General features: G+C 48.5%; 1 protein-coding gene across 4 annotated transcripts in view; it reads left to right on the top strand.

Moving 5' to 3' along the window:
* Window positions 1-25392, top strand: part of CACNA2D3 (calcium voltage-gated channel auxiliary subunit alpha2delta 3) — a 781459-nt gene that overhangs the window by 571578 nt on the left and 184489 nt on the right. For all 4 annotated transcript variants that reach the window (XR_014796705.1, XR_014796706.1, XR_014796707.1 and 1 more), the window contains one exon: window positions 1637-1711. Coding sequence is in view for 1 of the 4 variants with exons in the window: in XM_084903113.1 (XP_084759239.1) it covers window positions 1637-1711 (75 nt within the window). In the remaining 3 variants the exon portion in view is untranslated. The remainder of the gene's footprint in view (window positions 1-1636; window positions 1712-25392) is intronic.

Genomic DNA, 25392 nt, shown 5'->3' with positions numbered 1-25392 from the left:
GAAGGAATGTACATTAGAAGACACTGACTGTATTAGCTGACTATAAAATATCATTTGTTGGACTTAATTTGGAGTTCGGATTTCCAACGAAATACCACTTTTGCTTTTAATGGGAAAAGTCAGACTCCCCTAGTCCTTTTTGACCCCTCAAGTCCGTATTAAACTGGGGCATAATAATGGTAATTAATGCAGTGTTGACTGTATCTGACATTTTTCCAAGAGACAAGATGAAAGAGACAATATACATCTCAAAGGATAGGAAATCTCTGGTTTATCTTTCTCAGCATAATGAAGTATACTTTTATCATTAGGCTCAAGTAGAATCTAATTAAAGCTTGCTGTGCAAGGTAAGTCCAGGAGAAAAATGCCTGTTGCCCTTGACTACCACATGCATGTTTGCTTTATGTAATTAATTCAAAGGAAACTTTTCATTGCCAGTGTTAAATTCTCTGAAGTCAATTTCACGTCACTTTGACAATAAGCTAAGAAGCAGACTGGGTCATTCTTGGTTTGTAAACTCTGTTGTCTGGATCGTTTAATAGCATCATATTCAATAACGTGATCAGCAGAGGATTTTAAAGAAAAGTAATAGAGCTCAGAACTATGAAATAACTTGTAGGAAAAAAAATGTAGGATTTTTTTTTTCTTTCCTTTTACTGCTCATTTTCTGAGAGAGAGAGAGAGAGAGAGAGAGAGAGAGAGAGAGAGAGAGAGAGAGAGAGATCAGTATGGGTTTTATGCCAGAGGCCATTTTAATACATGAATGATTTGTAGGTAAATTTATTGTAGCCAATGGGTGCAATCAACTGTGTAATAGAAATATTGTCAAAAAGCCAGGATTATTATTTAAATAAGTGCAGTGTTAAATTTGATTACATACTTTTTAAAGCTAATAAAACATTTCATTGCTCTCAAACTATTTCCCATAGTCCCATTTAGTCAGAACACATAAATTAAGCGAGGCTCTGCATAGAAAATTACCCAGGCTTTGTGCGGATGGAAGTGTGCATGGAGAAGCTTGGCAGCCTCACAATTTAAAGACAAAGGGATATAAAAGGGGTTGGCAGGCTCCTCTGCAGGCCGGGGTGGGGGGACACTTTTATCCTTGAAGAATGATAAAAAATGACTGCCTAGGAGAGTGCGTGCTTGAGGTGGCCCCTGTGGGTGTGGAATTGCAGGCAGCCTACATGAGCATCAGAATGAGGTCACCTCTTTCCTTATCATAGAAGAGAGAAGACACCCAGGGTGATAAAATTCTGTGCACTTGGACAAAAGGTCTTTCCACCAACATTAGCCATTATTTTTTTTAAATGTAATTGTCTTTTGTTTTAAATAAATCAAAGTAAAGCCTTTGATGCCAGCTTGTGGGGGTGTGACATTTTAAATTGTGCTATTTGCTGAGCTTCTCCTGTGGCAGGTCTTCATTTCCACCAAATGTCAAGGATCAGCGCCTCGCATTCATTTTAATGAAATATTGTGCTGATAAGGGTTATGAATGCCAAGTTTAAGCTGTAAATTACTAAACGCGGGGCTGCTTTATGCTTTGTGAATGCACTGGGGAGCAAGCTAATGAAGGTTTCTCTCTCTCTCTCTCTCTCTCTCTCTCTCTCTCTCTCTCTCTCTCTTCCATTTACAGTTAGGAATTCACGGTTATGCCTTTGCAATCACAAATAATGGATATATCCTGACGCATCCAGAACTCAGACCACTGGTAAGAGAAAGGCTTCTTTCTGTGTTTCTCCTTTTATGATTTTAAAAGGTTTTCTTTGGTGCTGTAGGGATGACACTTGGCAGCCCTGTGTTCACATTAAAAGCTCAGTTGATAATATTATCTCCTAAAGGTGGTTTTCCCAGTTAGTAAATAATGTTGGGTAGATACAGTTACTATCATGCTTGTATATATAAACTAGAAGCCCGGTGTGTGAAAATCATACATTGGGGTCGGGGGGAGGGGGAAGGGTCCCTCAACATGACCTGTGCTCTCTTGCAGTCTGGGACCCCTCGCTCCTTACCGTCCACCTGCAGCGGAGGTTGGAGAGGCTCCTGCTACCACCACTGTGCTTACCAGCCATGAGCCTGGCTTCTGGCTGAGAGCACTATCCCTGTGGGAGCGCACTGACCACCAGGGGGCAGCTCTTGCACCAAGCATCTGCCCCCTGATGGTCAGCACACATCCTAATGACTGGTTGCTCCGCAGTTTGGTCCATTTGCATAGTAACCTTTAATTATATAAGATCCATACACATCTAAGTGCATTTATTTCACAGATGCAAATATATGGAGATTTTTTAAACTCTGGACTATTTGAAACACATCACAATGGGTACCTTTATACAACAAATGGTCTGATTCTCCAACCTGAGACTTGTTGCAAGTTTCATTTGATACAATAAACTACACCCCGGATCCCTGGAAATTCATTACCATAAGACTTTCCCCCACACTCCTTGCCTAAGCCCAGAGCCTCCTGTGTTGAAGGGATTCAACAACACCTTTTTTGTTTCCATAAAACAGTTGAGATTTTCTCCATTTCTTGCCGAAGCCATATCTGGTAGCACTGCTGGTGACCCAACCTATAAACCATTTTCTTTCAGCAACATTTTCACTTTCTCTGCAGTGAGTGGGGTTAGGACAGATCAGGGGTTCACAGTCCTCCCTGCTCCCTGGCGTTGCGGTGTGGGGGGAGGGAGGGAGGTGCTGCCTGGAGCCCATGTTGAGGAGGATTCTGAAGGGCAGCCAGACAGCTAGACTCCCCTGGTGGCATCTTCTGTGGGCACCATGGGGCGAAGATAGCGAGGGAGAGGGGCATGCATGACTTTGCCATCTCTTGACTGGTTGGAATGTGTTGAAAAAGGGCAGTCTTTTGGGTTTGTGGGTTTAGTTTACTTTACAGAAGTTATAAAGGTATAAAAGAGTAATACAGTAAATGCTGCATTTGGAAGTTAAGAAAGTGTAAGTTGTTTCCTATAGCAATCCATGCATACACACCCACATATTCACACATACCCGGACTTCTCATTCTCCCCAGACTTCTCATTCTCTTTCATCAAAATCAGCAAAGAGCGGCAGTGCCTGCTACGCAAATGTTTGTGGCGAAGCCTTGTGGGGACCAGTCTGCTCCTCGCTTGCCTCGTTGTTTAGAAAAGTTCACGTTTGAGCTCCATCATCATCCGGTTTCGCTCTAATCGCCCCGGTATTGGTATTAATGGAGTCATGGCCACGTCATGTGGATCCCATATGCATGTGTTAAGACGGGAATTACGGTAATAGTTGATTTCCACAATCTTTTTATCAGAAAAAGATTGGGCTCACTGGTTAGCTAGTTCCAAATGTAACTCCGAATTATTGAAAAGTTTGATTGAAAAAGATACCCACTTTCTAAGGATATTTAAGTCTGGAAGCATTTAGGCCTAAAAGCTTAGCACGTTGCCCATTTCCGAGCCGCCCAGTTGGGATTGTCTGTGGGGAGCAGGACGAGTTGTGTGTTTGGTGTGGCTCAGTCTGGCTCCTACTGCTTATTTATTCCAAGTGGGAATGGAATCGAGTAAATGAAACAATCAAACCTGGATCTTCTGCCAGTGAGTGAATTAGCTTCCTATTTATCAGCTTTTAAAGAAGGGACAGAATGGAACCAGATGTCAGAAGTCACCGCGGCACTTACGCGCTCTCTGTGGCAACCGGGATCAGCAGCTCCCATCTGCACAGTCAGCCTCAGGTCTTTCTGCTCGTTTACATCCTCTGGTCCTGCGGTGAAGGGTCTGTTTGCAAACAGTCCAGTGATGCTCTTTGGAGAGCTATGGCCTCTGAGAGGTCAGTGGAAGGGCTCTCAGAAATCAGGCCACCCAGCCAGCACCAGTCTCATCCTAACAGTGCAAACACAGACCATTTCTGTTGTCCTTGCTTTTGAAACAATGTACTGAATGGTTTTTACCAAAAGTGGTAACCAGGGTCAAGTTCCCATGGAAGGGGTGGCCCACCCACATGCCCCAATCTCACCTGTGAAAATCTAACCCCGATGAGCCATTTGCAGTTGACCTGTGATGAGGACCTAAGGAATGGCCAGGCAATTTGTCTACCTCTGACCCCAATGCTATGAGCTCTTTAGAGGAGGTTTAGAGGATTACATGAGCATGCCCATCTGCATGGGATCGATATGTGGATGTTGACTGTGCCTCAAGGTTTGCATTTTCATCCTGGGAAAGAGAGAGCAGGGAAGTGGAAGGAATTCAAGTTTAGCAATACAGACATTACCCTTGACTCCTAGTCCTGCCACCTCCCAGCTGTGCAACCTTGGGCAAGTCACACACCTACACACCTCTCTAAGCATCTAATTCTCTCTCTCTCTCTCTCTCTCTCTCTCTCTCTCTCTCTCTCTCTCTCTCTTTTAAGGGAGACCCTTGATTCTTGATGTTGGAACTTTAAAAAAAATTTTTTTATTGTATTTTATTTACTTTTTACAGAGAGGAAGGGAGGTGGATAGAGATTAGAAACATCGATGAGAGAGAAATATCATTGTGCTGCCTCTTACACACCCCTACTGGAGATGTGCCCGTAACCAAGGTACATGCCCTTAACCGGAATTGAACCTGGGACCCTTTAGTCTGCAGGCCGACGCTCTATCTATTGAGCCAAGCCAGTTAGGGCAGCATCCATTTCTCTTACACTCCTGCCATGACCATAGTGCTGTATCTCAGCTTGGTTGTCAGAGAAAATGAGATAATGGCAGCCAAGAGCTCTGTGTGACAAAGTAGGCCCAGGACATGGTAGGGACAGCGGTAGTTAACCTGGCACCTGTGTGTGTTTTATTGGCTCTATGGATCTGAGCTCAGATGCTATAAAATAGCTTGGGAGGACATGGTGGTGGCGGATGCTTAAGGGGGAATCTAAAGAAAACTTTTTGATTATTCATTTGGATCAGATTATTATGATAAACACTAGAGGCCCTGTGCACAAGATTCATGCACTCTGTGTGTGTGGTGGTGGTGGTGGTGGGGGTGGGGGGGAGATCCCCATAGCCCGGCCTGTGTCCTCTCACAGTCCAGGAGCCCTGCGAGTGGTTGTCCTGCAGAGGGAGGCCCTGCCCACCTGTCACAGTGCTGCCACCTGGGCAGCCTGAACCTCCTTCTGCCAGGGAAACCTGTCACTGAGCCCCCTCCCGATCAATCTCACTATAGAGGATGGCCTGGGCCTCTCTCTGCAGGGGTGATGGTGGGCAGATCGCAGACCCACCCCACCCTCCCGACCAATCACATTTCATCCACCTTGGCTGGCCTGGCGCCAGTGCATGTCATGGCATAGTCTTCCGGACGGCTGTCTGGACAGTCATTGCGCTGTTCGGTCGTTTGGTCAATTTGCATATTATGCTTTTATTATTATAGATTGGTGAGGGATTGTGGACACAGATACACACACACCCAGACAGATGCAGAGTACTGGAATCATGCAATGATTCAATCCTCATTTCTGTCTGCCATCAACTCTGGGAAATCTCAGCTAAGCCTGTCTGTGCCTGACTTTCTGTCAATCCCCTCTCAGTCTCTATATGTCTTTCATGTCTCTCTCTCACATAGGTACACACACACACACTCAGTTTTCTTGGCCAATTCTTGTCTTAAAGACAGACAACAACTATATGACTAGTATAAAGTTCTATTTGAGCCCTATCTTATGAGGAAATGAAAATGCAGATTGTTGTGGTTTGTCTTTAAAGTAGCAATAAGAATAGTACTAGGGGGTACAGTAAGAGGAGATGATGCTAAGAGTCAAGCTACAAGGATGGACTTCTCCCAGCTTTGGCACATACAAGTCATTGGTTCATCTCTGGTTTTGTTTTTTGTTTTTTGTTTTTTTGTCCATCTGAACAACAAAAGCTGTAAGTGTTCCCTTGCTCTCACCCTCACCACCAGCACATAGTACGGAAGTGAATGAAGGCATCCTGCAAACCTACTGTTTTCACCATTTCTTATGTTTGGTCATCCAGATGATGTAATTTATGAGCTTCCCCTGGAAACCAGCATCTTCACCAGACATGATCACCCTGGTCAGAAGCCCTCACACAGGGCTGGGGACAACCAGTGGCCAGCAGCTCCCTTGACGAGCTCGGGATTTAGGCTAGGAAGCCTCATTCCAACCTGACGCGCCTTCTCCGGAGCCCAGCCATATAACAGAATCCTTATTCTAGATGCATGTTCCCCTCAGTTCTGGCCAAGGCCACCGATTAGCACATTGGCTGTGAGTGTGGGGCTGGGGCCAGCGTGAGAGGGTGGAGCAAACTCCCTTAAAACAACTCATATTCTCTCTCCCTCCGCCACCGAGGCCGCTTCCCCCCTGCAGCTGGAGGAAAGAAGTGGGTTTCTCTGAAGCACAATACCAATATTTTTCTAATTTGTCCAATAAGATTTCCCCCCTGAACTTAATGTTTGGCTTGATTTTATCCAGTGTTTTCTTTAATCTTGTATGATTTGGGTGTGAATCATGAAGTGTCTCCAAAAACAGCGCAGACGTAGGGGCCTGACTCAGCCGACTCGCTCTGGTTTAATTGGCAAAACTGCGAAAGTAACACTTTTCCCGTTGATAACTGGGCCACCCTTAGTCTGTCCTCAGTTATTTCTCAGCCGCTCTGCCCTGCCACCAGCTTGTCACTGCTGGTAAGCTGACTGACATGAACTCCACAGACAGTTTGCCTGGTGCCTGGGTTGCGGGGTTCTGTTGGACTAGTGGCTGATGTGGCCTCAGGTGGGCTGGGGGCCGTCCCACGGGTGAGGGCCCTACTTATCCTCTGGGTGGGAAACAGGACGACAGCACAGCAAGAGGGATTCAAGTCGGAGCAGAGGGAGTGCTTTTGAGTCGTTATTAAGCAAATGGAATTTTTTTTTCTTGGTCTCAACCAGTCTAACATTCAGATTAAAAATATTTTATAGTAGAGTTACATATAGTACTGTCTAGGTTGATTTGCTGTGCACTTCCTTCTTCCCATGCTTTTGAGAACTTAATGGATTTTTAAAAAATGTGAAACCCTGAATATGTCTTTCTTTTGCCCAACAGGGCATTGAGGGAGATAAGACTGGGGAAGTACCGCCTTTAGCATGACCTGATATTTTTTTGTTTTGAGATTTTGGTGATCCCCCTCCCTCTCTCTCTTCCCCCTTTAGAAGAAATGACATCTGAGTTGATGTCCTTCCTCAAGGAGGCCTGGGATGTGGGCCTGGTCACAGCACCAAGAGAGAACAAAGGGGGCCCCAGGACAGGCAGGGCCCACGGAGGAGCCTGGAGCGGGCACAGCCTGAGACCTGCTTCCAGGAGGCCCGTGGGCATCCGCCAAAGGCTGTTGTGTGTCTGCAAGCCTGGGAGGTGGGGAAGGATGCTGGCAGGTTTCTGTTCTGGTTGAAAATTTGCCAACTGCATGGGCCCCTGTGTGTGCTGGTGGAGAACACGGGAGGTGGAAATTGGGGAGAGAAACCTTCATTCATTCCTTCAACATTTGCTGGAGGTCCAGGCCTGAGCAAGCTGCTAGGAGTGGCTACAGAGAAGTGCCCTGCCTCAAAGAACCCCAAATCTGACAGACAGATAAGATTTAAGACTTGGGGAGAATAAGGCACTATAGACACTACCAACAATTTTTGTATGTTTGTAGTGTTGATCTTAGTATTTTCTTTTTAACATGTGTTGATTCCTTGTTATGTGACAGACACTGCTTGATGTGTCTTGCATGTGTTAAAGTTTTTAATCAATGATTCATTTCATAGCAAGCTTAGGATGGGGATGGGTGGAGAGTCCCAGGGCTCCTGGGAAGGGTGTGTGTGTGCCAGGCCTGGGAGGAAGATGGATCTAGGAGGCACCTGGAGAAAGACTGCAGGCACCTGTGAGGGCCAGGCTGAGGAGCTGGGCTTCTCTGTGCGGAAGGCAGGCAGGCACCACAGGCTCCCTGCAGGAAGTGGGCATTAAATAAACGAGAAGATGGTCAGTGACTAGAAAGTGCCGGACCCAGAGCTCTGACTCAGCTCAGTTAGGTTGTGCTCCATTCACCCGCTACGTGGGTTGGTGCTTCAGGATACGGAAGGCACAGTGGCTGGAGGGTGGGAGTGACCTAGAGGCCTGGTCTCTACAGCCACGTGGATGAACAACAGGGTAATCATGGGCTGTTATAGTTAAAATCTGTCTACACTGGCGCTGTTGGTGAGAATATAATGGGAACCACAAACATGAGCTGTTGGGTATTTTAAAAATTCTTAATAGGTGAAATGAAAAATATGTTTCATTTAACCCAATAAATTCAAAATCACATTGTTTCAACATAGAATGAATATGAAAATGATTGATGAGTAAATTCACATCCTTTTTTCATACCAATCTTTGAGCTCTGGTATGTATTTTACACCCTGTCACATGTCAGTGCTCAGGAGCCACGGGTGACAGCACAGGTCTAGAGCATGGCAAGCTATTTTGGGCCCTCCTGAACAAGATGCTGTTTTACAGGCGCTCCTCTTTCCTGAAAGTGAATGAGAACAAATGTTGACACAGCCACCCGTCACTATTTCATCTGAGTAGTCTATGCCTCCTCCACTGTGACCTCATTCTTCACAATCCCCCAAGCCCTACCTCTGGCCCTAGGCTGTGGCCTCCTGGGAGTGGAAGCAGAGTTGTCCAGATCTTAGAGTATCAAGTCAGGGCCAGGGCAGATGGGCAGGTGCTCTCCCCGTGGTGGCCATGTTTCTCTGACTATTTCAGTCCTAAGCCGTGTCAGCATCCTTAACCAAACTCTGTGACACAAGCCAGGGGGCAGGGTAAGCCTGGGCCTTCATGTTGTTCAGTAGGAATGTTGAGACACACATGACTTCTCTCGTTCTGTAAAACTCAGGTTAACTCTTTATGGGCTCACACTCCGCAGATACCTGGGTCATCTGTCTTCTTTACCCATTCCAGAGCCTCCCTCTCTCCCTGAAGTCAGCATTGTTGGTAGTCTAGCTCTGGGCGCTCCACAGCCTGATCTTTGTCAAGGGTCACTGCCTTCGCTTGTGTCGCCCCCTGACTATCCCTGCCCCACTCGGGACACTGATCCCACTCCCACTGCTTGGTCCTTGGGAACACCAGGCAGTTGTGTTTTCATGTCCTTTTGTAACTGCACTGGGTTACAGATGGACCCTGGCACAAAGTCCATACACAAATGACATGTGGACATGCTAATGAGCATTGCTGCACCACTGTCCTCTCATATGGATTAAGTGGATGTTCCTACGGACACATGTAAATGTATGTTAAATGCTACATGGACAGTGCATATTGAACGCAAGTTTAAATAGAAGCTTAAAAGGTAGGGGCACTATTAAAATCCTTGTCAGAACCCACTGATTGGCTCAAGCAATGGGCCAGGCGAGGTTAAATGTGATTTTTGTATCATCATGCAGATCTTCAATTATGTAAGGGCCTTCTTCCATTCCACACCTAATAGTTTTCTTTTGCTGTATAATTCTTTAATTCACAGTGCTTCAGTTAACCTTCCTTCATTTCTTCTGCCCATCCACAGCCACTCAATGCAAAGGCTAAGGGTTCTTTTGAGTTCAACAGGTGTGGGTGTGGCTGCCCCAGTGGCTTTCCGGTACCTCTCCCCAAGTCCTCCACTCTCATGTCCACTTGGAATCTGGCTCCCAAATGCTCCAAGCCCACTTTTCTCTCTCTGTCACTACCCCTTGCTCAGGGCACCTGCCATCCCTCCTAGATGACTTCAGTCTTCTTTCAGGTCCTCTCTGAGCACCTGCCCCACCCCACCCCAGTACCATACACTCAGCAGTCAGAGGGTCCTTTGCCGGCATCACTCGGATGCTGTGCTTCCCTTGGCATTTAGAGTAAATCACAAACTCCCCGCATGACCCCAGCTCCGCACTAGATCTGGCTCCATGACCTGATCTGCCTGTTTGCTCTACCCCATGCTCCAACCAGCTCTGGCCCTTTTCCATTCCCCAGTGGAATCCTTGTGCCTGCTCTTCCCTCTGTCTATAATCTCAACCCAGATACACCGCGACTGTCTGGTTCTCACCCCCACATCTCATCTCAGAGGTCACCTCTATACAGAGGTGTCCTTGCTCCCTGACCAAAGAAGCCACATTCCTCCCCTGTCATGTCCCTGCTTTGGTTTCCTTAGTTCACTTATCATTCTTGGGAACTTGGGAAAGGTCTATATGTTCAACTACCCCCTGCTGTCCTCTGTGAATTCCTGGGAGTTGGCTCTGCACAGAAGAGAGAGTCAGTGAGTATCCGTGGCATGATCCTGATGATGTCTGAAGGATGCTGATGACTAGATGTCTGGGTACCAATTCCCCGCTATAAATTAGGAGTGCAGGTGCCACATGTTTGCCCAGGAAACATTTCTTGAGTCCTTGCTACATCAGGTGCAGAAACAAGGCATTTGGTCAGTCAATACTACATGGACAGTGCATATCAAACACCCTTCTTTCAGCCTCTCCCTGCTGGCCTGCAAGTGTCAGCTGTTTCTGAGGTCGAACGCTGTGTTGGCCAATGGGGACAGAAGCAGGTGGAAGGATGTTTAATGCGCCAAAGCCAGAGTCCCCGACAGCCCGAGGGGCCAGAAGGTCTGTGGGCTCACAGGGGAAAGGGCTGTCTCCTTTGCTCAAGGAAGGACACCCTGTGATACAGGAGGACCTTCCAGAGGAGGTGGCAAGGCAAGGCACTCAGGAAGGTCCCTCAGCCTGGCCTGTGCCCTCTCACCTGCATCCTTTCTCCACTCTGGTAGACCCTTCTTCCCACCCAGCAGGGGCCCCACACTGTCCCCAGGGCGGCTGTCCTCCAATCAGATTGGACATGACGTCTGCCTCTGGTCTCAGAACCAGGCATTCTGCTGGCCCCAGCCTGTCCGGGTGTGTGGGATGGGGATGGTATCCTTTACAAACCTTTCAGGGGCTCTGCATGCTGGAATCCCTTCCCAGCCTCCAGGCCCTTCGCTCAGGCTGCTGAACTGAAGGAGGATGCCCAGTAGGTGGCGCCCGGGCACCGCCGTGTGCCCGTGTGTGGAGGCTGAGGTGCCTGCCAGCACACATTCTCTGAACAGGCCTGGTCTGAATCCATCCCATTTCATTTAAAAGAAAGAATTAACGGATGCTTAGTAAATGTATCTGCTCAGAGGAGCGTGTTCCCGGAGAGAAAATAAACAAGACTGCGTGACCCCCACATAGCAAGCCTGTTCCTTTTGAAATACATCATTTGGCAAAAGAGAACACAGAGCCTCACATGCCTTCCTCTTGATGACATTGTGGAGGGCACTGTTTGCACCGCGCGGGTCTGGACACTTGAGGGGAAGCATCGCTGCCCAGAACTGGGGACTCTTACCCCTCCTGTGTGGCGCCCGGATTTCTGTCCAGGCTGTGAACCTCAACAGCTTCTCAGTCCCCAAATTCCGTGGCCGGGTGTGTACTTGGGCACTCAGGGCATAGATGGGGTTAGCAAGTAAGGGGCTAGCAGTAGTGCCTACGGGCATTATGGCCCATATACAATGCTGAACACCCTGTGTGCTTTGCCTCCTACGTTCTGACAGCATCCTGAGTGTTAGTGTTTTATCTCAGAGATGGGAACTGATGCTGAGCCCAAGACGGTGTCCTTTAGAAAGTACAATGAGGTCAATCATCAGGGGGAAAAGATGACTGTGGGTGTTGTCGTTTTCCATATGATTAACCCGATGCAATTGGGAGAACCTCCCTCAGTTCTGAAGCTGGGATGTGCCAGGCTCTTTAACAAGAGGAAAGCTGGGCTGGAGAGCCTCCTGGCTGCAGCCTCCAGTTCTCCCCTGGCTCCGGCCCACCCACCTGCAGACCTGTGTGGAGCACGGCAGTGGCTCCTTGGCCCTGGGCTGTGAGGCGGGGGGAGGCCTGCTCCGGGGGCCACCCAAAAGAAGTGGAGAGGGGAGGAGTGGGGGCTGTGTCTATTCAGCCCTGTGTCCCCTGAGACTGGCTGCACGCAATCTAAAGCCACAAAGCCTCCCTGCTCTCCGAGGACTCCTGGGACTGCTCCTTCCTTTGTCCCTTCGTGCAGAGGGGAGGAAAAGGTCCCCACTGCTTCTAGTTCCAGGGCACTGCCACATTTCTATGTAGCTTTCCACGCCCTGCCTGCACCGTTACAATAGCCCCTTTATTCAACTTTCCTTAATTAGCCAGCTTGACTATGCTGTGTGCTTCCTGCTGGGCCCTGGCTGATACAAAGGTATGAGTAGATGGAAGGCTGGTTTTTCTTAAATCTTTTCTCTGTCCAGAAAGGAGAGAAAACAGGATGGATGGGAGGAAGGAGAAAGAATGGAAAGGCAAGGGTAGTAAAAGAGGAAATGAGAGAGAGCGGGAAAGGAAAGGAGGAAGAAAGGGAAGGAGGAAGAGAAAAGGCAAGAGGAAAATACCCTCTATCAGTTCCTTTATTTATTTATTAGAAGCCCAGTGCATGGAATACGTGCACTCAGGGAGGTCCCTCAGCCTGGCCTGTGCCCTCTCACAGTCTGGGAGCCCTCAGGGGATGTCCGGCTGGCAGCTTAGGCCCATGGGAGGCGGGCTTAAGGCGGCAGTCAGACATCCTTAGCGTTACCTCAGACATGGGAGAGGCTCCCAACACTGCCTCTGTGAGCCCAGCTTCTGGCTGAGCAGCACTCCCCTTGTGGGAGTACATTCACCACCAGGGGACAGATCCTGCATTAAGTGGCTGCCCCCCTGGTGGCCATTGCACATCATAGCGAAAGGTCATTCCACCATTTGGTCTATTTGCATATTAGTTTTTTATTATATAGGATTTCCTCCTGTTTGTTCAAGGGATAAAGAATTGGTCTCTGTTGCTTACAATCGGAGCAGCCTAGCTGATATACCCTCAGGACCCATGGGTCTGAACCACTGCTGGGTGTGGCTCTGACCCCTGCTCCAAAGGAGCACACAGTCTGCACCTCTTCCCTCCCCCTCGCAAAAACTTCCCTCTCTATCTCAGCCACCCCAATACTCCCAGAGGTCTCTGCTCATCCCACCAGGCCTCTTGCCCAGGCCTTAGAGTTTGAGCTCCGCTACATCATAGAAATATCTCGACACAGGCATTCCCTCGCTCACGGCAAGCAATCTGAAGACTCCGGGCAGGTTAGTCTGTTCACCCTGTGCACACAGGGCCTGGTAAGGTGCCTAGCAGAGGAAGTGAAACAGCAAATAAATGGGGAGAGAACACCGGCATATAGGAGATTGACCACACAATGACAGTGTGTTATTAAGCACCAGGGTAGAGACGTAGCATTTGTAAAGGACATGGTGTCTGGCTGTGGAAGGGGCGGCTGAGAAGGCTGCAGGGAGCCGGTTTGCAGCCTGTAAGTGGGAGGTCACAGTGGGTGACACAGTCCAGCACTACCAGGAGCCGCAAAGGACTCTGCAGACACCAGGTTGCACCAGAATGTGCCTCTGCAGCTCTCCCGCCCTCCTGCCCACTGCCTCATGCCTCCCTCCCTCTTTCCTTTACTGCCCTCCCTCAACCCCCCTTCCCCCCTTCCTTTCCTTATCTGGCATGTATTTATTGAACTCCTCTCATATGCCAGGCATCCTGTTAGATGCTGAGGATCTCATGATAAAATAAGACAGGCATAATTCCCCCTGTACTGGGTGTATGCAGTCTCATGGGGAAAATATGTGTTGTTGTTTTGTTGTTTTTTATAGCTGATCAGTAAACAAATAGTTGTACACATTTTGGATAAACTTTCCAGAGGAAACACGATCTGAGAAAACTGAAAAGTAGGAAGAGGCACCCCTTAGTTGGATGTCTTTGGGAGACATTTTAAGCTGACCCCTAATCTCCCGAGGGAAGAAAGAGAATATGCTGTGCCAAGGCCGTGAGACTGGTCCCGGCGGAGGGAACCGTGTCTGCAAACCTGGAGGCGTGGGGATGCTCAGTGTGTCCTCTGGAACCTGCTGGCAGACTTAGAACAGACTTCCAAAGATGAGGGAGAGCGGCCTGAGGTTTTATTGGTGCGTTTCTATTTGGAAACATGCTCAGCGAAGCAGCTGCTGCTGATGCCTGCCCGAGGCCCGCCTGTCTGCCCTCAGTCCCGACCATTCCCCTCCATGCCAGCCTGCCTGCAGCTGCCAGCCCCTGGGGAAGACACTCTCTGGCCCCTGGGGCCCGCTTCTCTCAGGCGTGCAGCAGGCCAGATGTGCTGGGGTCCGTGTCCCTCCATGTAGACTGGCGAGCACGGGCACCGCGCAGGTCGGGCAGCTCCAGCTGCTGCTCCACACTGGCCCCCAGAGCCCCCAGTGCTATGGTGCTCGGGCTGCTTCTTGTGCTGGGTGCCTTCCCTTTCTGTCTCTGAGTCACTGTGCCATGTCCTGCAGCCATTTCCTGGGATCCCATCTTCACAGAGAAGCCAAGCTAAGACACCAGTGTGTCCACATTTCTCTGCAGAAATCGATTTGCTCTGGCCTAGAGCCTCAACTCCAGGCCTCCATGCACCCACTAGGACCTTCCCATTAACACGGTGGCATTAGGTACATGAGCCACTCTGTCCCAGGCCGCTGCACTGGTTTCCACCTCACCCCAGCCTGCTTGGAGAATACACATCTCTATGCCATTCATCACCGAGAAGGCACTTTAAGGAAATCTGGTTTAGAGATAAGATTCTCTGCTGCTTTGTTGTTTGGCAGAAGAGTTTGATGAGGACAAAGCCCCTCTTTGCACTGGACACACTCTGACCTTTGTTTCACTAGATTAATTTCATATCTAGAGTGCCCCATCTTGGATGATGAATTAGCAATAAAAAGCTCATCAAAATGTAATTACATGCAATGTGTTGAGTAATGATCTCTTTAAAATTCCTATAGATTTGTCTGCACCTCCTTCCCCTGGTGGGGGAAATGAGGCTCAGCTGCTAGCTCCCCCCACCCCAACTCCCCCCCCCCCCCCCACACACACACACACTCAGGAATGCAGACCCTCGCCATGCCACTGGACTGAGACTGGAGCACTGGCTTCTGTCATTGGCCAATGTCATCTAATTGATCAATTACTTTTCTCCACATGATACAATACACATCTTTATATAATTTAAAGGACCATCTCAGCGGGCAGGAATAAGCAGGAAATGGAAGCTCAAGGCAGAGTGCAGCCCTCACCTCCTCCGTCTGCAGTAGCCTGTGGGGACAGAGAGTTATTAATTAAAACGGCAACTGCCCGAGGGGAGCAGTATGGAGGACTCCTGAGACAGGAGCTTTAAAGCTCCCTTAACTTTAAACTCCAGGAAAGAGGGTTCCTCCTTAAACCCAGAAAACAGAGCCACCTGCACCTGAGAGGAGGCTCTACAGAGCTGTAGAGGGAGCTTAGGCCTCCAGGCCCTGAATTGGTTCTCTCCGGAGGGTTGGACTAGGACTGGGAGAAAGCCCAACCTTACCCTCAGTCTGGGCTGACTGGGCACATCCCAGTGATCCCAACAGTGAATGCCCAAGCTCATTTGAATATCTGAAGAATTCAATCATTCGAATGCCAGTGCGTGTCCCTCGGGGAGTTTACATTTCGGAAAGACAGTGCATGAATCCCCATGAGAGCATTAAATTGCTATCTAATTAGCAGTCCCAAATTATATATATTTAAAAGATAATTAAAGGTTTGACGGCTGTTGGAATAGCTGGTTATCCATTTAAATGAATCACTAGAAATTTGTTAGTAATGTGTGGAGTTTTCTTTTATTTCTTGCTTCCTCCTTTGAAGTTCAGTAGACCCAACCTCGCGGGGTTACGTCTGGTAGTGGGAAGATAAAGGCAGCTGTTTTTAATTATTGCAGCTCAATCCTCCAAATAATTATAAGCAGCTGCCATTTTTTACATAATCCTAAATGATAAGACCCAAAGAATGCAAATAAAAAGGTTGAGACCGTGGCTTTTTGGCTCAAGAGCTGAACGCCTGCCACACCCTGAACTGCCCACTGCACTTCACCGAGGAGGGGCCTGGCCGTGAGCTCCTCAGCAGCTGCCACAGGCATGTGTGTTTGGAAACACACCTCTCAGGTGCCGCTGCCACATCCTCGGTGGCATCCTTCGGGCAAAGGAGGCACTCGCACATTTGGAATATTGACACGAGAATGTGGTTTGGCTAAGCCAGTCGGGTTTTTAGCTGGAAGTTCTCCATCTCACTTGCCTCTTTCTCCTTGGGAGGGGCTCTACCCCTGCCCCTGACCTAATGACACCCTCCCCACACACACACACATACACACAATAGATTGCCTGAGAGGTCATTCTATAGCTGGCACTCCTTTGGCCTGGGGCTGTGGATTTCACAGGACTGAATGCTTTTGGGCACCAGCTGGCCAGGGTCAGAAATCCCAAAGGACAGACTGCCCTACCAGGTAGCTCTGGGGCCAAGTGTGAAATTCAATGCTTTTTGTACCTGTCACTCCCTGGGTGGGTGGAGATCTCCTGAGGAATAAGTCAGGAGGGCATTGGCCATAGGCACAGACTTCTCCCTTTGGGGCCAGAGACTATGAAATCAAAGTCTCCTACCCCCCGCCGCCCTCCCTCCCCCCCCCCCACACACAAGGGCAAAAGTAGGATTACAGTGGTGTGTATGGGAAACACAGTTTATTATTGTGTTGTTATTTATTAATGATTGTATTATTTTCCATATGAACTGTAAACCTATTTTTCCCCCTCCTTTATGTATGTATGTATGTGTATATAAATATATGTATCCTATATATAGTAAAGAGGTAATATGCAAATTGACCCTCACACCCTCACAAAATGGCTACCTATGAACAGGCTGAGAGGGGAGTTCCTGAGGGACGACCAAATGACCAACTGAACAAGCAGGCTGCATGGGGTGACCAGACCAGCAGGGGGACAGTTAGGAGTAACTAGGCCGGCAGAGGAGGCAGTTGGGGGCTACCAGGTCATCAGGAAGGGGCAGGAAGGGGTGACCAGGCTGGCAGGAGGGGGCAGTTAAGAGCAACCAGACCAGCAGGGAGGGCAGTTGGGGGGTGATCAGGCTGGTGGTGGGGGCAGTTAAGGGTGACCAGGCAGGCAGGCAGTTGAGCGATTAGGAGCCAGCAGTCCAGGATTGTGAGAGGGATGTCCCCAAAGGGTCCCAGATTGGAGAGGGTGCAGGCTGGGCTGAGGGGACCCTTCCCCCATGAATGAATTTCATGCACCAGGCCTCTAGAGTGTGTGTGTGTGTGTGTGTGTGTGTAATTTTTAATGGAAAGATTCCTTTGAGAGGTCATTTGAAACTCAGCTCTGCTCAGTGTGGAATTATAGGGCAATTGTTGATGACACCATAGGTCACCTTGCCATCATCCTTTTCCCGTGCCCTGGCAGGAGTCATCTCAGGCAGGCACCAGGAGCAACCTCAGGTCCACAGGTACCTGGTCTCCACAGAGCGGGGCATCTCTGAGGATAGGTGTCTGGGGACAACATCAGCTCTACTACTGTCAGCTGTGTGACCTTGGACACGTTAACCTCCCTGGACTCAGTTTCCTTCGCTGAAAAAATGGGGACAAAAATAGTATGAACTACATAGGGTGGTTGTAAGGATTAAATGAGTTCATGTTCACAAAATGCCTAGAACAGGCCAGGCACAGAGTAAGTGTCATACCTCTGTTTGATAAGGGAATCACCCCCTCATTTGTTCATTTACTCGGTTCGCTCATCCATCAGATATTGTGGAGAGCCTACTCTTTGCCAGCACGCTCCTGGGCACTGTGAGTCAGCACCTAATTAGCAAGGCAGTGTGGTGGGTGTGGAGGCGGAGGAGGATGCAGGGGGACCTGAACTGACCAAGGATAGGCCAGTGCTAGCTTCCCCAGAGAGCTGATTTCTCCCCCGAGTCCTGAGGGGCCACTTGACTTCTGAGTAGAGATGAAGAGGTTGGAAATAGATGGAGCAGTGTGTGCAGAGGCCTGAAGGCAAGAATGGTAATGACCTTTCTGCAGCTGGCTCAGGGTAGCTAGGGAGCATGGGGAGAGGCAGGAAGTGGTAAGAGAGAGGCCAGAGCACCAATCACTCCCCCATCAAGGAGAGAGGAATCATGGGGCTGACACTACCTGATAGCTGGAGGGATGGAGAGATGTGATTCACTTTCAAGAGACACTTACTTAGAAGCAATCGATGTGGCAGTTTGCTGCATCCTGTCTGCTTTGCCAGGACCCACTGGCCTTTTTCTCTGATTATACTGGCCTGTTCCAGCCTCTGCCCACATATCTGTGATGACAGACAAGTATAAGTCCCAGAGGACTCAGTCAGCCTTACCAGGGGCCTTTGGTTTTCCTCTGAGTCATGAGTGATGCCAGAGGTCTCTTGGGCTTAGTCAGACTAGCATGCATCCAGAAACGTGTGTGCGTGTGTGTGTGTGTGTGTGTGTGTGTGTGTGTGTGTTTAAGATATATCAGTAGAATTGAGGATCACATTAAAAAATAACAAAAGGAAACCTTTTGCTTGGTCACCAGTCCAGAGGTCTGGATGGACCCAGGATGGATGAGAGCCTTCTGAGTTTGGTGGTCACGGGTGGCTAGGGCAGAGAGCAGGCGGCTTGAAGGGATGTCACATGTGTGTGTATGCTGCAAAGCCCTGTATCCTGGGGGAGGTTCAGAGTGAGGGCCTCCCCAGGAGGAAGGGAGAGAGACTCTAGCTGAAAGAATCAGAGAAACTGTCCCGGAGGACGTGGCCACAAAGATGGATCCCTGTCTGTCTTCTCTTCTTCACAAGGACCTAGAAAAAAGTAGCAGAAAATGGAGGAACAAAATAAAGCTAATTGATGAAGGCAGTGCATTCAGACATAGGGTGATACTGTCACAGGCATCCACCCATCGAGGATTGGGAGGAAGGATCCCTTTGCCTCTTCTCTGCATCTCTCCTCCTACTTCACGTGCAGATTCATTGCCAGCTTCCTGCCCTTCCTGTCATTTAGCACAAAAACCTTGAAGTTGAGAGATCTCCCCGCTCTCTTCTGACCGCCATCCCTACAAGCTGGGATGGGGAGACTGGAGTTTTTCCCCAGCGATGGGCTGGGGAGGGGCACTGGGAAGGTTACTGCCTGGAAAGCCACCCACAGGAGGGCTCCCTCTCCAGCAAGTTCCAAGGCTGACATGTGGCGTTTCAGTGTTGGTTGATACTATTTTCTGATTTCACTTACGTGAAAAGGAAATCCATTGTCTTCACAGTTTCTAAACTAGAACTTGTCTGGCGGTTTCCACATACTCAAGGGTGTTTTTTTGTTGTTGTTGTTTGTTTGTTTGTTTGGTGGTTGATACGTAGTTAGTTTCTCAAAGGAATTGTGTCAAATAAAGTTCTGCAAATGCACACAAAAAGTTGCTTGCCTAATGTCAGAGACAAACGCTCAAATCGTAGATGTAACCTCCTAAGGCAGAGGTCAGCAAACTCATTAGTCAACAGAGCCAAATATCAACAGTACAACTATTGAAATTTCTTTGGAGAGCCAAATTTTTGAAACTTAAACTTCTTCTAATGCCAATTCTTCAAAATAGACTCACCCAGGCCATGGCACTTTGTGGAAGAGACACACTCAAGGGTCCAAAGAGCCACGTGTGACTCGCGAGCCGCAGTTTGCCGGCCATGGGCCTAAGGGCAGTGGTATTTGAAATCTTTATATGAATCAGGGAATGCAATTGGCACATGGCACATGTCTGTGCTCAAGGACTGGGTGCAAGTCTGCTTGAAACTTTGACATTCCTTCGGAAGGCTGTCTTTCTTATATCCCCTTTTGCTCGGAAAACTTTAGAGTGGGTTTTGTCTCAAGGTGTTCTAACGTATCATATGGGAGGAGCTGGCTTCCAGGGCCCACAGGCACCGTTACTTTGTATATCGCATCCACGTGCTTTTCCTTTTTCTGCTGAGAACTAGCTCATCGCCCCTTCGCCCCATCAGCAGAGGCCCCTCTCCTCCCTGCGTCAGGGTCCCTGTCCCGGTCCCTTTGCTGGCACAAGTCCCTCCCACCTGGCCCCTCAGCATGGTTTTCATTTGTGTGGCTCACTGGCTCTCCTAGGACAGACTGGCTTTTGGGGAAGGGGGACTGAAACCCAGCCGCCGAGCAGTGAGCCGAGTCTGACCCACAGAGTGGCGGCGGGGCCGGCCACCTCCTCCCCACACACAGTGCCTCTGACTCACGGGGACTCGGAGGACACTGATTTAAGATAAAGGTCATTTGGGTTTTCAAAGCGGCCTGTTAATTGTTGTTTCTTTAAAAAATACCAAAGCTGTTTTAGATTTACAGCGATCAAAAGGGTTTTGTAATCACAGTAAGAGCACGAAGGACGTTTCATCTTTGAGACACTTAAAAACACTAATTAATAAGCGTGCGGTACCTTTTAGAAAAAGGAAAAGGCTCCTTGTCTGGACATGCCCCGTTGCCTCTCCCCCACCTTCCGGGTGCTTCGGGGCGCACCCTCGTGGCCTGCTTTCCCTCCGTCGTATCTGGGCTTCTCATCTCCCTCTGAGCGGGAAGGACTTCAGCTGCGAATTCAGAACCCTCAGCATTTCCCTCCTGGCCTCGCATCTGTGTCACCCACGCACGCACCTCCTCCTGTGGAGCCCATTGTGGGGTCACACATGAGGTGCAGCACTACCTTCATGGACACCCAAGCCCAATTGGTGTCACCGGGCCCTGCAGGGCTTCTCTGAGCCGAGCGTTGGGTTTTGGTCATCAGATGTCCTAGAAATAAGACAGCGTACATTGGGCTTGTGACTCGCATGATACTTAGCTCGCTGCGCTCACTCAATATGTTGTAATTGTTCTTGACCTAAATAAAACGGATGCTCGCATCTTGGCCATCAAGGCTAGTTTCAGGGCAGCCTGAATGAGTCTGCTGTTAACAGAGACAGGACTGGCTGGTGAGCGTGGGCATCCATAGTGGTTCTGCACCCATCTGTGTGCCTGCTAAGTGCAGTCCATCCATCAGTGGCGGCCTTCGGGGCTGAGGACACGCATTGGCAAGGAGACCACATCCAGGTGGCAATGTGGAGGCAGGTGAAGACCGGAGGCTCAGAAACCAGGCAGAGTTGGTTTTGAATCCGAGTCCCATTGCCTATTAGCCTGTCACTAAGGGACCTGCAACCCTGGGCTCAGCATTTTCCCAGCTGGGAAGCGATGGTCCCTCCATTGGAGCTGCAGAATGAGATGAGATATGTCCAAGCTCAGTGCCCGGCACAAGGAACAGTCACTCTTCATGATGAGAGGTTAGGAGGGCAAAGCTGGGCGGCAAAAAAAGGGTGCTTTTGTTGTTGGTTTGTTTTTTGCTAGAGGCAGTGACTTAGAAAGCAGAACAGATTGTCAGATTGTTTGCTACATTTTATAAATTTCTTGTTAGAGAAACAATGAACTTAGAAAACTGAAAACAGTGACTGCTTCAAAGTACCTACCCTTGGGAAAGAGCAGAATATTGAGTGATGATCCCTGCATTGTGGGAATGAGGGGGAAATATATATATTTTTTTCATTTCTTGCACTTTTCATTTATTTCCAAATTTTCTTGAAAAAAATAGTTTCAATTGTGTTTCAAAAAAACACAACACAGCAATATGCAAACTGCTTAAATTGTAGCCAGGAGAACAGTGACTGAGACCAGCTACTGGGAGCCCCTTTTCCTGGGGTCCCCTCCACTGAGGCTGGACATGCTGTGACAGACACAGACCTTGATTTGCAGACTGTAGGAGAGAAGGCCTGTCTGGCCACCTGGTCAGGAAACCATATGAGAACGTCCCCTTTGACCTTGAGAAGAATTGGCCATCTTGCCAGGCTGAACTGTCTCTTTAAACTGCACATGTGTCAAACACAAGGCCCGCGGGCCAAATCCAGCCCGCCAGGCCTTGCAATGTGGCCCGCACCGCGCTGTCATCACTGCACTCCGCTGTCAGTTTATGACATTGTCAGTTTATGACTGTTCAGTAAACCATTCGGCCCGCAATTTAGGCTGGATTTTAGATTTTGGCCCCTTCTCTGATTGAGTTCGACACCCCTAAGGAATAAAAATAGTAATAAACAACTGTACTGTTAAGACCTATTTTATTCTGTGAATGCACTCTCTTTGGATGAGCTCAGTGATGTAGGGGCTGCCATATCTCAGCAATGACATTAATAGTTAAGAACCCTGACCCAGCGGGCATGTTCTCAAGCCCTAAGTGCTAGGACATACTGTGTGCTCAACCATGCTGTACCCATTTGTTTCTCCACAGCCCTTGAGCTGGATGCTGTTACCTTCATCTTACAGGCTGTCAGGTGTGCACTAGCCCCCGGGGAGCTCAGACAAGTGCACACCAGCCCAGGGGAGCTCAAACAATTGCACACTGGTCCAAAGAATACATGCCTGTAGACGTGAACCTGATGGGAATGGAAGCCGGACTCTGGGCCCTGGTTTTTGACTGCTCTCCTAACTGGCCTGATTCACTGGTGGTGAATCATGGTGTGCTACTTAAGGGCACGAGATTATCCTTCTCTGACAGCTTCTCCATGCCTTCCCAAAGCTCACCTGGGCCTGGCTCAGCGCCTGATAAATATTCATTGTCCAACAGTACTTTGGGGTGTGTTGGTGAACAAATGAGCAAGTGAGGGCATGACGGGATGAAGGAGTGAAGGAATGAAGTGCCCAGAGTCCATCAGACCCCACTCTCTTTTCATGGAGAGGAGAGGCCATGCCTTCTTTTCTTCTCCGCAGTGGCTGTTAGGCCTCTGAGAAGGGAGGAGGCTGGGACCTCGGGCGATGTGGCCAAGGTGTTCACCAGCTGAGGACCGTGGCTGCCCTGGAGGAGAAACATCTGCCCAGACAATGGCTGGCTCCCAGCCAGTGGCCATACCCTTTCTGCAGATGGCATTCGCTTTGGGCAAAGCTTCTTCCTCTCCAGTTGTGGGCCTCCCGCCCCATCTCCTTCCTTCCTGTTGGCAGCACAGCGCAGCACGTACCGTGTACCAATTATTAACACACACAATATTTGTTTCACAGAGGCTGCATGGATGTGTGTGGCTGATTTCCTCTGGCCCGTCCCAAAAGAACCCAGAAAAACCAAAGGCATTTTGGGGGTTTTCAAACCAATACTGTAGCCCATCCATTGTGATTCCAAAGCGGGTCTGCAGGTAACACAGGCACTCAGATCCAGAAGTCACTGATGCAGGAAGGCCTGGCCCTCTGCACGCCCCCAGATGGCTCCAGCTTCCTCCTCGGATGGGTGCCCCTCTGGTTCCATCCTCCTAGGCCACAGGCTGGCTTGTGTGTTCCCCACATCTGGCCTTTATTTAAAACTCCACCTCCAAGTATTTCATAGCACAGAATATCTTTCCTTATTAAATTCTCCCTCACATATTTTTTTCATAAAAACAGGCACCAAAAACTACAAACCTACCTGTGGCTCTCAAAGTATCTGTTTATAAACCTTTGGAAACCGTTTGCAATTCGTTAATCACATTTTCAAAGGAAGTTACAGATTACAGATACACTAACAAATGCCATATACGGTGCCTCAGCCCCAGTAATAAGATCCTCACGCAGGGAAGAGAGAGAGAGGGGCTGGTGGACCTGGGGTTTGTCCCAGGCTGGGTCCCATGGGAGAGGGGAGAGCTGGCCTGGGAGATTTGAGAATTTGGTTCTTTTTTCTGTCTCTCTCTGTCTGTGGCCACACACATTCGTCCTCTCGAGGGGAAAATAGGTACAGAGGATCAGCCTGTTTCAACATATAATTTGTCTCGATTAGCATTAATGTAATCGAGGGGTTCCCTATAGGAACACCAAATCACATGTTCCTAAATAACCATTAAAGTTTGTGAACAGTTCACTTAAAGCGTACTTTTAAAGTAGTTCATTTTAGAAGAAAAAAAACTTAAGAAACACTCTATACAAGTTGGAACCCTGTTGACTACCTATGCTTGTAATTTAAGCCAGCTTTTACAAATCTTTAAAAAAGGAAGGAGGGTCATGTGGAGAGAATGTATGGGTACATGAAACATCTGAAAGAATACAGCTATCAGGCACAGCTTAATTCAGGTGTGCATACCTGGTCTTAGGACTTTCTTCATATCTATTCTCTGCTCCAACATCATTCCCAGGAAGTAGTGGCCTCGGTGGCCACGAGGAACTCAAGTTTACATCCTCCCACCTTAGAGATGCTGGTAGATGGAGAGCCTCTTTCTCTGGGCAAATCCAGGAAAGCATCTCAGGTATAGTCTCACTTGGATTGACTTCTGAACCAGTCTCCATGTCCTGGAGGGATCTGGGTCTTCCTCCCATGCTCAGGTCACTTGCCTACCTCTGAACAAAGGAGGTCTTACCTCCATTAGAACATTTATTGAGAATAAGGTCAAGGGGTTTCCTATAGGAAAAAAAATGAATGATTACCATGTCAGTGGGGAAGAGGGGGATGGATGGTGACACATATAGCACAGGTGTCTTCCTAAAGAAGGTCCAATCTCTGGCCATTTAATATGTTTCTTAATGGGGGAAATGACAAATTATGCTAGAACTTACTCATCATTCCCAACCTGTTTCATATGTGCATCAGACCACTGTCTTTTCCTTTTCTCACCCATATTAATCACCTGGTTACATACTATATTCTAAAGGAGCTCATGCATTACTAAAGACGCACATGGAAAGTGGTTCAGACCTGTTACCTGTGCCGGGTTAAGGACACATTGCAGAGGGCCATTCCTACAATGGGATTCATGGGGGAAGACCTCAGTCCTGTCTGTTTCTCAGTGAATTCAGTTATGGAGATTTGTTGGACTATGGTGGCTCATTGATCCCTATGCTGGGAAGTTTTACTTCCCCTGACTCTAATCTTTTCAAGTTTCATGAACATCAGGAATATAATGTACTGCATTTCTTGACTGGTTATTTAAACAATGAAGAAAAGCCATGTTAGGAATGGTCAGAAATCCAGGGTTCTCTGCAGTTACACTTGTGCCAGGTGCCATCTAAAAGGACTTAGGTTCTTTAGCACAAGTACCCATATTTCTACCAGGAGTGTATGAGTCCCAACATGGTATATAATACTTGGTGTGAAACATACACACCAGACCCTAACCAGTTTGCTCAGTGGATAGAGCATTAGCCTACGGACTGCAGGGTCCCAGGTTCGATTCCGGTCAAGGGCATGTACAGTACCTTGATTGCGCACATATCCCCAGTAGGGGGTGTGCAGGAGGCAGCTAATCAATGTTTCTCTCTCTTCGATGTTTCGAACTCTCTATCCCTCCCCCTTCCTTTCTGTAAAAAAATCAATAAAGTATATTTTTAAAAAGATACACACCAGGTGAAGACATATGTGTGTGATTATCTGACATTATCCTCTTCAACAAATCTTTCGAACCTGTCTATGATTTGCAGAACAGTGACCTGCAAAATTATTGCATAAGTCTCCTTCATTTCATGGAAATGAAATATTAGCCAGTTGCA

This window comes from Pipistrellus hanaki, assembly GCF_964339955.1.
Source record: "Pipistrellus hanaki genome assembly, chromosome: 13".
Taxonomy (NCBI): Eukaryota; Metazoa; Chordata; class Mammalia; order Chiroptera; family Vespertilionidae; genus Pipistrellus; species Pipistrellus hanaki.
The sequence above is the reverse complement of the archived record's forward strand: the minus strand, read 5'-3'. Positions and strand labels throughout refer to the sequence as shown.